Source organism: Crocodylus siamensis, chromosome 11 (assembly GCF_052110815.1).
Source record: "Crocodylus siamensis isolate JL-2025a chromosome 11, ASM5211081v1, whole genome shotgun sequence".
NCBI classification, from domain to species: domain Eukaryota; kingdom Metazoa; phylum Chordata; order Crocodylia; family Crocodylidae; genus Crocodylus; species Crocodylus siamensis.
Genome location: NC_143405.1, coordinates 38424838 through 38437469, shown reverse-complemented (window position 1 = coordinate 38437469; position 12632 = coordinate 38424838). Strand labels below are relative to the sequence as shown.

The following is a 12632-nucleotide window of genomic DNA, read 5'->3' as shown; positions in this document are numbered from 1 at the left end:
ACCTAAAACTTCAGAACCCAGTATAATATCAAGGTTAGACAAAAATCCAAATGGGAAGACTCAATGAAGGATGAAGGTAGTGGACATGGATTTATATTATAGGATGCTTATGACTCTGTTATATGATGAAAGGTTTATAAATATTTATAAAGTTTACCAGAAAAGTGAAAGGAAAGCTTCACTGTCATCTCTGCTAATATGCACTGAGCATGCAATCACAGATATACTTTCAGGAACACTGCTTTCTCTATATATCTGCAAAAGTTTCAAAATGTGACAGTTTCCTAATTTTTGACTGACTATATCTTGTAAAGATTGAGAGGAACCTAAAACCAGCTAAAAACAAATAGCACTCTTTCTGTTGACTTGTATACAGGGGTTTATGCCAACACTAAAATACATCTCAACACACTTCTACTACATTTTTCCCCCAACAAATTTTAAATGAGCAGGTTCAATTGCTTTTTTTTCCTTTATGTCCAAACTTTATTTCTGCTGTCACTTGTTTCTAGGAAAATGCTGCAGGACACCGTTAATGGCAGTCAAAGATAGCTCAATTATCCTCTTTGCAAGATATAAAGCACTAGCCCCCTAATATATATTTGGCATAGTCACAATTTTATTGCCAGCTCCTCAACTCTACTGCTTTACACTTGATTTCAACAGTAACAACTGAGCTTTTATATCTTGTAAACTGATACAGAGAAGGCCTGATTTTGCAACAGGACATTAAAAAATTAAGACAAAAAACCAATATCATTTTAGTGAGTTCCTGAACTGTTCTATTATGACAAGGATTTATCTTAAATTATCAGCAGTTATTTAACAAGGTAAAGGGAAGAAACACTATGTCACTAACAGGTTTCAGAACACTATGTACTTCAAATCCAAAAAGTTTATTCCAAAGATAATCAGTAAGTACAACACCTTCAGTTTATTCAAGTAGCGCCTTGTGTGGACAACCAAGAGATCTTCTTCAGTAGCTTCTCGTGCCTGAACGATCAAATCATCAGCAATTAGTTTTTCTTCTGAAATAACAAGAAATTAAAAAGAAGGAATTAAAGAATGATTTAGCTTTCCAGTTTTCACCCACCCTGGCTGTGTTTATAGTTCTTACTTGAATTACACCAAAACCAGATCTTTGACTCATAGTTAGTAAGTGCTTCTAATGCAGACTCTGCATATAACCTATCAAATTGTTACTCATATACTTCAAATATGACAACATTTGTGGAAAAAAGAAAAATGCCATGATAGTCATTAATACCTTTAAAATGGTAATATTGTGTTTAAACTGGAAAAAAGTGATAAAGATCTTAGCTAGAGAATAGGTAATGCTAGGTTTAGAAATAAATGTCTCAAAGTACCCTCAGCTTAAGCACAAATGCAATCTGAAAATCCTAATACTTATGTAATCATTTATTCACTGTAATTCTTTAATACTCTCTAAATGAAAATTCCACAGCCAGGTGCTAGCCTTTAATCCACTAGATCACTTCAGCAGAAAATACCAAAATTCAAAGAATAACAACTACTCAGGTGTTCTGATAAATGAGCATTAAGCTTAATTGCTACATTTTACATTGGTAGACCCCCACTGATACTTAATTAACACAACCTCAAAAGAGTGATTACTTGCTCTCCATTGTGAGTGACCAAAAGGTAACTTACTTAACACTTAGTTTTACTGGTATAAACTATTAGTTTCTTTAGTGTCACCCAAGAAGCATTCCTATACAGAGAGACAGAACATTTGCATGTGTTTAAAGATGCAGGCAAATACATTTTTTGGAAAGTATACAAACCTTCATTTCAGTAAATCAGAAATAACTAACCAATTTAAGTCATACCTGGTTTGTGCGTGGTGATTAGTATTTAAAACAGAACTATGATGCTACCAGTTATCACACAAGTGCTCACCTGGGATAGCATCAACTAAATTTTCCCTCCATTTGTATGTAGTCTGAAAGGTGCCTTTTTACCGCATTTGACAGATTTTGTTTTCCACTGCCATGAAATAAAATATCCACATCTGCAAAGTCTGACCTCAGAGATCTTTGTGCTGCTCCTGGTCAGGACTTGAAAAATGTTACCTCATACATTTATGCAGGACAAACAGAAATTTTGTCTAAGTGACTGGATCCAAAGATCCAGTAACTTGGCGTTTTGAGATGCATAGAAGGGTAAGTTAAAGAAAAGTGTTGTTTTCTAGGAAGAAATAGATAACAGGGTAGTCCAAATGGCAATAAATTTCCCAGAACTCAAAGGATGAAATGAACAGAGATTAAGAGGCCATTTTTTTCCATTATACTGTAAAAGTGGTTTGGTACACTATTGCTTTTCCTGTGGAGGCGGAGGGGTGTCAAACTTATCACCCATGAGCAAAGATGCATTTCACAGAGCTCTATCCTTTCCACTGTGGGACCTGTAGAGAAACTAAGAATTCAGGAGCAGTGCTTACTGCTGAAATCAGAGGAACAGAGCCCCACTGGGGATGCACATTGACAGTGGGAGGCAAGCAACAGCTGCAGTAACCCCCCACCACCACATGCCCCCACTGCCACATCCAGGATCCAGCCCACAAGGATCCCCACAGTCCAGATATGGCTGGGTGGCAAGGTGAATTTAACACCCCTGCTTTAAAGCATACAGACTTGTGGACAAGAGATGTGTATGGGCAGAAGGATCTGTAAGTGATACATACACAGAGAGAGATAGTCACATTGGACTGAAGTCAGACAAAGGACAGGGTAGAGATGCACCTTATACACTGAATCAGAGATGCATAAGCTTTTGTGAACCGCAGCTCATTTCATCAGATGCTAAGAAAGGATATGAACAAAGCAGGCTATCAAATGGAAAGAGTGATTTGAGAGGTGGGAGAAGAGAACAGTGTGGAAAGGCAAACAAATAATAAACCCATAGGGACAAAGGTGTCACAAAAGCTAATCCAGGTAATGGGATAAACTGCCAGTTTGTCCCCCATGGCTATCTTGAGATTGTCGTCATTCTCCAGGAGGAGTAAGAGGTCATTAATGAAAGGTGTTCAAGCTGAGGGCTGTGAGTGACAACTGTTGGCCTTGTCTCAGGGCTGGTACTGGAGCAGGTCAGAACAGGATCTGACTCTGGCTTTGTTCATCTGTGTGGCTACAGTTTTGGGATTATAGTGTAAGTGCAGGAATCCTGCTCCAGGTCCTTAAGGTGTGCATCCCAGTTAATGGGATCCGAGCAGAAACAGTCGTACCATACAGGGAGCTTGGTTACAGATTATGAGAGTCTAGTGGTGTATCTCATTATTTGATAGTCTGCTCTGGGCGGGTCCTTTTATAGCATCTGATAAACAGAGCTCTTGCTCATGAAAGTTTAGGCATATCTGATTAAGTTAGCCTACTAGGTGCATCTCTACCCTGCCACAGATCTACAGAAAGCAGCAAGCAACAGAAAAGCTTAATAAAAAAAAAAAGCAGAAGGACCCAGTGTTTGTTAATTAAAAGGAAGGGATTGAAGCCAAAATTCATTAAGGGAAGGCTTTAGGAGAGGTAAGCTGTAGATTGGAGGAAATATTAGGATTCATTTGAGTGATGTGTATATATGCCTTACGTAGGCAGGCAGGAGTTAATCGGCGTTCAGGGACAGGGAGAATTTACCAAGGGAGATGTGAATGCGTGACTAGGCATAAATGGACTAGGAATGGATCTGGGATAGCCACTGGCTTGGGAGTAGGGAAAGAAACGTATTTTTGACCTAGGCTAGGAGGCATAATCCTACAGTGAAAAGGTATTGAATTTGCATAAGCCTGATCCCGATGTTAATACTTACTTGCACGTCAAACTCCCTACAGGATTCCTGCTTATGCACTGTCATCTGGGTAAACAACAATAATAGTGCCTGCCATCAGAAATCTTTATGCCTTTTATCAGATGGTCTCAAAGCACTTCACAAACATTAATTATCAAAACAGCATTATGAGGCTGGTAAAAAAATAGATATATACAAGTTTTCTTTCTCCTAAAAATATGATCTGCTATTTTATTTATAATATATTGGGTTCTTTCTGCAAATGTGAGACTCTATAACTCACTGCAGACTCTATATATTTTAACACAGCAATGCAGTCATTAAAACTTTTTCATTCTGGATGTCAGAAGGGAACAATCCCTCTCCTGTTATACAGGCAGTCCTCGACTTAGGTTTCACACACTTACAACGTTTCTAAATTGACACCCTGTTTCAACTTTCTGACATCAGTTTCAATTTTACAACACTTGATCGGACACCACACCACACTGGCGAACAAGTTCACTGCGTCACCCATCTCTCTGGAGAACATCTGTCCAAAGCTCCTTGAACATATCCTTTAAGTAAGCAGACAAGACTCCAGAAAACCCTGCAGCCAAGACTCCTGAGAAGACTCCAACCAAAAGCCCTTCAAAAAGCCCAGCAAAGTCACCTCAAACAAGTCCTTCCAAATCAATATGATTGCTATTTACAATACAAATACATTAATGTAGCTACGTTACTCATCTATAATTGATTGAGTGTAAAATTCTGGGTTATTTTTGGTGAAAATAGGGTATCAGGCCTTGTTCAGGAACCAATCCCACATTTATAACACTGTTTCCTATGGGAAAAGTGGTTCCGAGTTACAACGTTTTGACTTAAGATGTGGTTTTCAGGAACCAATCGTATGGTAAACCCGAGGGCTGCCGGTACTATTCTAGAGATTCAACCAAAGTGCTTCAGTTACACAAACACAATACAGTATTGCTCTTGGAAGCCATGTCTTTCACATGCTTCTCATTTATAGCACCAATAGGAAAGACTTTTCCATTCACTCCAGCAACACTGTAGACAAAGTGGCACTCTATTTTCAGGATTAGCCTTAAAATCAAACAGGAACTGGAACTGCAAAACAATCTCCTTTAAAGGCCGTGTGGCAACAGCCATTTCATTTTGCTCCTCTTCCTTTCCACTGTCATCTAGAACTGATTAAAAAATTATATGTAACCACCTTGAAAAAAAAATGAATATCATGTTAAATGTAAAACATTAACTACATCTTGCTCTTTAAAAAAAATAGTCAGCTAGGAAAAGTGATCAGTAGCAAACTTAAGTCATTAGAGTCTGTCAACTGTTTGATGGCATAGATAAATGTGTAATGTCAGTCCAGTTCTCTGACTTGTAGATAAAAGGCCATCTAGCACTAAGCTGGCAAGCCTACAGAGACTCCAGAGTGACAGCTATGGAAGTCAGACTGTAACTTATATCATACCTTAGAACTGGTATGATACAAAAAACAAAAGTGCAGGTTCAACTGAGTACCAAGGAGGGGATTTGTGCTCTTCAACCTCCAGCTCTGAAAGCCTGCATCTTGCATGGCACAAGCAGCCAAGTCCTATGTTTGGCTCAAGCAGTTGCATTCAGAATATTAACTTCACAGGTGAAGGGGTAGGAAAACATACACATATACATCTTTATAGTCTCAATCAATTCTGAATTAGCTTGTTTATCTTTAAAACATAGAGTACAAAAGAAAGAATAACCTTATATGAGACATTATAAAAACTTCATTGACCTTTTTAGTATCCCCTCTGTACTATACACAGGTTCTGAATACTTTCACAGTTTGAAAAAATGCACTTAACTACTTGTCAGTGGAAAATGGGAAACTTTCTGTGGTGACTGGAGCTATGCAGGCTAAGCAACCAATTTAGCAGAACTGCAGCTAGGATTAAAAGGTTTCTAGCCCCCAGTTTGAAAACAGCCTATTCTTGTCTTACTGTCTTCAGATTCAGATGTCATCCTACACCAGTGGGGCTCAGCCTTTTAGCGCACCAGGCCCGGTGCTTGGCCGCACCATAGGCTGCCACTTCCCTCTAGCAGGGGGCAGCTACCAATATCAGCAGGAGATGGAGAAGGGGTGGAGGGGATCAGCAGGATGGCACAAGGCAGGGAAGAGGATGCAGAGGGCCAAAATGCTTGACAACCCTTGACATAGCATGGGGTCAACATCTGTACAGAGCGTGCAGCTGGATGCTGAGTGGGGGTGGGGGGTACACTTTCCCCTAGGGGTACTTTGACCAGTCCTAGGGGGTGTGCATGGGCAGCAGGGGACAGAGTGCTGCCACCTCCCAGGAGCAGGACCAGGGCAGGGCAAGGGCAGTGGTACCCCTCTGCAGGGTGGGGAAACTCACATGTAGCAGCAGCCTGGTGAGTTTCCCCACCCCACAGAGGGACGCCGGTGCCCTCACCCCAGCTCGGTAAGCTTCCCCACCCCTCCCCCAACTCTGATCCTGGGAGGCAGTGGCACTCCATCCCCACCTGCTCATGGTGTCTGGCCATGCACCACTCCCCACCCCTTGAAGTTCAGCCATGAACTCACCCCCCCTCATCATCCAGCTGCACACTCTCCCCCGGCATCTGGTCACCAGGGTACTTAGACTAAAAAAGGGTGAAAACCTCTGGGCTATGTCACGGGGCAGATTCAGTCTCTTCGGGGGCTGGATATGGCCAGAAGGCCGTAGGTTGAGCACTATACAGAGTTCCAGTTGATCAACGTTGTTTATAGCTTTATCAAACAGTTGACCAAACCGAAATGAACGAACTCCTTACTTTTATTTATATTATTCAAATTTATGGGGTGAGATTGACAAACATGCTTCAATACTTCTTGGACTGCCAAATACACAACATGACTCAAATACAGTCACAACTGTGTTGGATGGTGCTTTGCCAGATGCTGGCATGGAATATAGGATTATTCAGCCAAATCCAGGCTTGAGAGAGAATGGATGTGGGATCTTTAATGTCAGATCAGACAGAATTTCTGTTTCTAAAGGTCTCATTTGCAAGATCTTCAACAATTAGCCCTCAGATATGTTAAGGGCTAGAGTTAAACTTACTGAGATTTAAGCTTTACAGACATTGAAATATTACACACATAAAAATACCCAGTTTGCACAGATTCTATTAAAAAAAACAAGCAAATAAAATGATAATGTAAAGCAGTATTTTTCTGCATTAGAAATTACCACAGTAAAGGCTTATAACTCCTTGCCTAAAACGTTGATTTTATTAAAAAGTTTGACATTATTTTTACCTTTCAAGAAATTGATTACTTTTCCCCATTTTCCTGCATCAAATGGATGTAACTTCTCCAGTCCCATAAACGTGATATTGTAGTCTGGAGAATATACAATAGGCCAGCATGCTGATGGGACATCATGATACAGCTCAGTTCTGTGAGGCCTAAAGAAGAGAGAACAATTTCTAAAGACCGATAGGAGAAAAATCTAATACAACTGAAGTCTTCCAAATGGTTAGGATTAAAGTTCTGTACAAATGCCGCTTCCCAATCAGTACTCAGCTTCTCTCCTAGCCACATAAGGACATTATCTCCTTAGTGCTCTTTTCTGCAGTAGGAAGGGAAAGGTCCAACTTGCCTAGGGACGTGAAAGAAGTAACATGTCAAAACATGCAGTGAACACAAATGATTGTGTATATTAACTCTTTCCAGCAATTAACTTAATCAACAGCAAGATTCAATCCCATTTCTATCTCCTTCTAGTCTTCTCTGGGTTGGTTAAAGCCTAACTCATGCTAAATTTAAAAAACATACAAGCTATTCCTCACATAATCTAATCTACATCTTATTTTGCATTAATAGACTCAACTACCTCAAAAGAGGCAGTTAATTAACTGTGCTATTCTGAAGTTAGCTAGAAGGCAAGGCAGAAGTGCACCTTACAGACTAAGTGAATCAGAGGGCCCTGCTACATGTTCAAATGAAAGCTGGATAGAAACCAGCTATGGAGTTGTTATACATTTTCAAGCACTAACTTTAGAGCTAGTTGGCTCTTTTTTTTTAGCCAGATTGTCACATGCTAAAAATGACTATTACTTTGCACATGTGGCTGGTCTAAATTTATTGCATGATTAGCCGGTGAATTGTGTGATAATTTCTTTGTACTTGCAGCTGGTCTTACTCCAAGCTTGTGGCCTGTCTAAATTTATTGCATGATTGACCAGCTCATTGCACAATATATGCTGGGGCTAGGGATCCATAAGCTTTTTATAAGAGCTCACTTCACCAGATGCAGGAACATGAAGAGAGGAGACTATCAAACAGAAGTTCTACTCTAGAAGAGGAGAATGTAAATATAAAACAGAAGGGGAAGAACGAAGGAAAAGGGACAGGGCTGAGAGAGGCAGAGGGGGCTGGACACAACAGTAAAACGATGGCTGCTTGGAGACCGCTGCAGTGGCCAGCTGGGTTCCAAGATCTGGTGGCCACTGCAAGCTTTCACTGCAGCATCTACAAAATAAATTTGCTGGGAACTGAGTTCCAGAGTCAGCCCAAGAGAGCAGGGAAGAAGGTGCTACAGCCCTGGTGGACCTTTCCTAGAGACTCCTTCCCACATGCCCCTGTGACAGCGGAGATAAACGTGGAACTGGGGCACAGCACAGCAGGCATGGCTGGACTGCTCATGCGGGGCTCCGCAGAGGAGGTTACTGAGTCTTACCCATTACCTGGGCTGGCTTTTACTGCTCTCTCCACCCCTCTGCCTGGCCACCTGCGACTGGAAGGGCCCAGAGCCAGCCCCGGTGTCACAGAAGCAAGCTGCTGACATGCAGGAGACCGGCAGCAGTTCAGGGTCAACCTGCCAGGGAGAGTCGCGCCCACCTCCCCATGCCAGCGCCGGGTGCGGTGAGGTGAGGTGCGGCGCGCCAAGCCGGGCCGGGCCAAGGCTCCTTCCCCGCCCCAGCGCGGGCCCTGGCCCTGCACACGAGGCCCCCGGGCAGAGGGAGGCGGCGACAACTCGGCCGCGGGCCCCGGCCCCCCCCGTCCGGGCTTTTAACGGACCCCGCAGGCCTCTCACCCCGGCAGGGACAACCCTCCCCGCAGCCGGCAGCGCCGCGGCAGCTACTCACATGGCGCCACACGCACCCGCGCCCGGCCGCGCCGCCAGCACCACGGCGGGAGGGGCCGGCCCGAGCCCGGCCCCGGCCGCGGCGGGGGGAGGAGACACGGGCGGGGGTGCTGCTCGGCGGCCTCTCGCGAAGCGGTGGGGCCTCGCTGAGCCCCTGCGGCCTTCTGGGCGTCGCGCTGGGCCCCGGGCGGTCTCCACCCCAGCCCCCCAGGCTGCCCCCCTGCTCCTAACAGCAACTCCTCGGCAGCTGCTTCTCTCCAGCGAGTCCCGGCCCCTACCCCCGAGGTGAAGGCCGCGCGCGATCCCCGCACTCGCGCCTCCTGCCAGGCCACACGCGCACGGGTAGGACGGAGGCGCGAGTGCGGGCTGCACCCGACCGCTCCTCTGTGCCGGAGCGGGGGCGCCTCATCCTGCTCCCCTCGCACTGACGAGAAGGGATCCCAGCGGCGGGGCCACTTGCGGCCAGGAAGAAGAGTCCCGCACCTGGCCGGGCTGAGCCCAGGCTGCCTGTATGGCCGGGCTGGAGCCAAGACCCCCACCAGGTGCCGGCCTGCCTCTGGGCTGTGCACGGGGCCCAGGGGTCTCATGCACCCACGAGCCTCAGGGATTGTGGCAGGGCGGGGTGTGGTGGGAGCCGGGTCAGCTGATGGGGCTCCCGGCCCAGGGGAGAACCTGGTACAGTTTCAGGGTCTAACTTTACAGTTGATTGGAGCTGTTTATGGCATGACAGGTACTTTGCATGTGTAGCTAGCTGGTCTTAAGGTAATAGTGCAATGAATCAGTTAATTTTGCCATGCCTGTAACATGTACAGGGGGCCTGTAACACAGACTGTTCTGAAATTAAACCAGAATACAGTCATGTTATCTTCATAAAGTTGAGAAGATAAGGAAGCAGAAGAAGCCATGCCCTCAAACCAGGAGTGGGCAGTTATTTGGACTGAAGGAATTTCAGCGAGCGGTTCTGGGCTGTAGCGGGGGTGACCTTGCCTGCATTGGCAACGCATAGCGGGTACACAAAGGTGCATGTGCACCCCCTGCGGGCAGTCACCGCTTGCCCCCTGCCCCCCCTTCCGCTGACACCACTGCGGCTGCCTGCAGGAGCACCTCGCTCGCCACCACCACACCCCACTGCCAACACCACCACTGCCTGCGGGCAGCCGCTCTGCCCCCCCAGCCTCCAGGGGCACACGGCATTCATGTTGCCTGGCATGGCCAGATGTCAGCGGAGGGAAATTATTCCAACCAGCCCTGGACCTGTCTGTCTTGCACCCACTGCCAGAGTCACCAGATGGAGTGGGTGGGCAGAAGGGCAGGGTCTCCATGGAGATCAACTCAGGGCACCCATGGGCAAGGCCTGCCTTGTTGAGCAGATGGGATGCGGCTGGAAATGGGATCCAGAAGCAGGACTGGCAAATGGGGCCAGGATCACAGGGTGGTGATAGCCAAGGCTGGGGCCCTTGACAGAGCTGCAGTCAGCTCCCTGCAAGCAGGGACGTGGGAGGAGGGATTGCGGCTCTGTCTCAGGCCCCAGCTCCACACTGTCACAGCCCTGCAATCCCAGCCCCAGCCCTGCCCTCACCCATCTGTCCCACTCCCAGACACCCCTCCCCACCCTCCTGTGCCCCCTGCCCATCCACCTAGCCAAGCACACCCTGCCTGAAGGGTCCCCAGGCCAGTGGTGGGTGCAGGGAGGACTGGCAGCAGCACACAGGCAGAGTGAGCCACAGCTGGGGAGGCTGCCAGGAAGCCAAGACCAGCTATCATGCTATAAATGCCATGGCCTGGGCTACCCCCTTGCTTGGGCCAGGCAGTGCCAAGGGATGTGCCACAAAACAGATCGAATCCTTGGTAGGCTGGATCCAGCCCCCAGGCCATATTTTTCCCACCCTGATTTAAAAATTGTAATGTGCATAACCTATGTAACCCCTGTCCCTAGGTTGCCAAGTGTTAGGCAGAGAGGTGTGGGGCCACTCCAAGCCCCGGAAAACCAGACCCAGGAAGCTGGGTTGAACTACATTCCCCAGGCTGGTTGGAGAGGAAGTAGGAAAGAGGAGCTGCAAAGTGGGAGCCAGTTTGCCCAGAGCCATGTGAAAGGAACAGGGGAGAGGTTGTGTTCCTTGATGCTCCACACACCATTGAGAGCCTGGTTTGAATGCAGCTGGGAGAAGGATCAACTTCTCTACTGAGTGGACCCCAGCAGGGAGAGAGACTGACTGCTGGGACAGCCGGGCCTGAGTGAGGTGCGCTTAAAAGGTTGCAGAAGGTAGTGCAGTCAATGTGATTGTGAAAGTCCTTGTGTCATCTGGGATGTCTGGGACTGCGCACATGATGAAGAGTCTCACCTCAAGGATCCTTGTGAGACTTGGAGTGGGAGTTTTAAGTTGTATTGTTGAAAGGGGTAAGTTTGTTATCAGGCTTCCTTGCTGAGTTTCCTGAGTTATATTACAGATTGCAGTTCTGATGCCAGTGGGTATAAATTAATCCAACTTGTTTGTACCCTTTTGTTAAACTGAGGTACTCCTTGGAGGAAACTGAGGCCATAACCACACACCTGCACTCCCTAGTGAGAGGGGTTACACAAGGGGCGGGCATAATACGGCCTGCAGGCTGGATTCGGCCCACCAGGCAATTCTGTCCACCCTGCAGGGCCCCATCATAAGCCCTGGCCCTTACTGCCCTCTGTGAGCCGGTGCCTCCATGCTGCTCTGTTTGCCAAGAAACCACTCCCCACCCCAGCCCACTCCCCACATGTGGCCAGGGACTTGGGCAGGAGCGCTATTGGGCTGGGTGGGGTTGACCCCACAAGCTGCCGCCACCTGCAGCCAGTGACTGGGGTGGGAACATCGGGAGCTGTGCACTCCGGAGCCAGGGGGGCCTGGCCCCACTCGCTGCCACCAGATGCCGCTTCAGGGATTGGCACACTCCAGGGACTCTGAGGACCCGCCACCCTCCACACACACACCAACACCCTCCCACATACCCTACTCCCCACCATACCCCCAAACACAGCCACACCTCTCCCACACACACTCCCACCCCCCGGCATAACCTCAGACACCCACAGCCCCCAACTCAACCACATAGCCCACACCTGTCCACACCCACCCTCCCCTACACACCTACTCCCCAACCCCACCCCACAACATACAGTATACAAGAGTAAGACTAGGGTGACCATATGTCCAGGTTTTCCCAGACATGTCCACCTTTTGGGTCCTCCCATCTCCGTCTGGGTGTTTTTTTTAAATATCAGCACATGTCCAGGATTTTGCCTCTGCTTTCCCAGCACTTCCCAGCTTGCCCCAGCAAGGATCTGCTTGGCACTCGAGGGAGCGGGGGCAGGGTGATTGGAGGCAGGGTCGTCACATGGTCTACATGCAGGCCCCAGCAGGCAGGCCCTGGCTGCAAGCAGGAGTGGATGGGGGGGTGTTTGTGTGCGTGCATGCGCCAGGGCAGGGGGAAGGGGATGGGGGAGTTCTTCGGGCAGCAGGGAGCAGCATGGGCAGCAGAGCTGGAGGGGAGGAGGCTGTGGCTTGGGAGTGCAGGGCACTGGGGGGCAGGGGGCTGTGGGCTGGAAGCGCAGGGAACAGGCAGGGCCAGAGGGCTGCAGGTCAGGAGTGAGGGGTATCAGCAGGGACGGGGCTGCTGGTTGGGAGTGAGAGGCACCAGCATGGTCTAGGGGGGGCAGGTTACTGAGAGTCA

The 12632-nt window shown here is 47.6% G+C and overlaps 1 protein-coding gene across 5 annotated transcripts in view; it reads right to left on the bottom strand.

The window, feature by feature from the left end:
• HDAC11 (histone deacetylase 11) overlaps nucleotides 1–12333 on the bottom strand; it is a 115408-nt gene extending 103075 nt beyond the window's left edge. The window contains exons 1-3 of one of the 5 annotated variants that reach the window (XM_090022079.1): nucleotides 9414–12333; nucleotides 7100–7248; nucleotides 928–1028 (exon numbers count right to left, since the gene is read on the bottom strand). In XM_090022079.1, coding sequence (XP_089878205.1) covers nucleotides 928–1028; nucleotides 7100–7248; nucleotides 9414–9517 — 354 coding nt within the window. In that variant the 5' untranslated portion in view covers nucleotides 9518–12333. The other 4 variants (XM_090022081.1, XM_090022083.1, XM_090022082.1 and 1 more) reach the window with 4 other exon arrangements.
• Nucleotides 12334–12632: the final 299 nt, after the last annotated feature.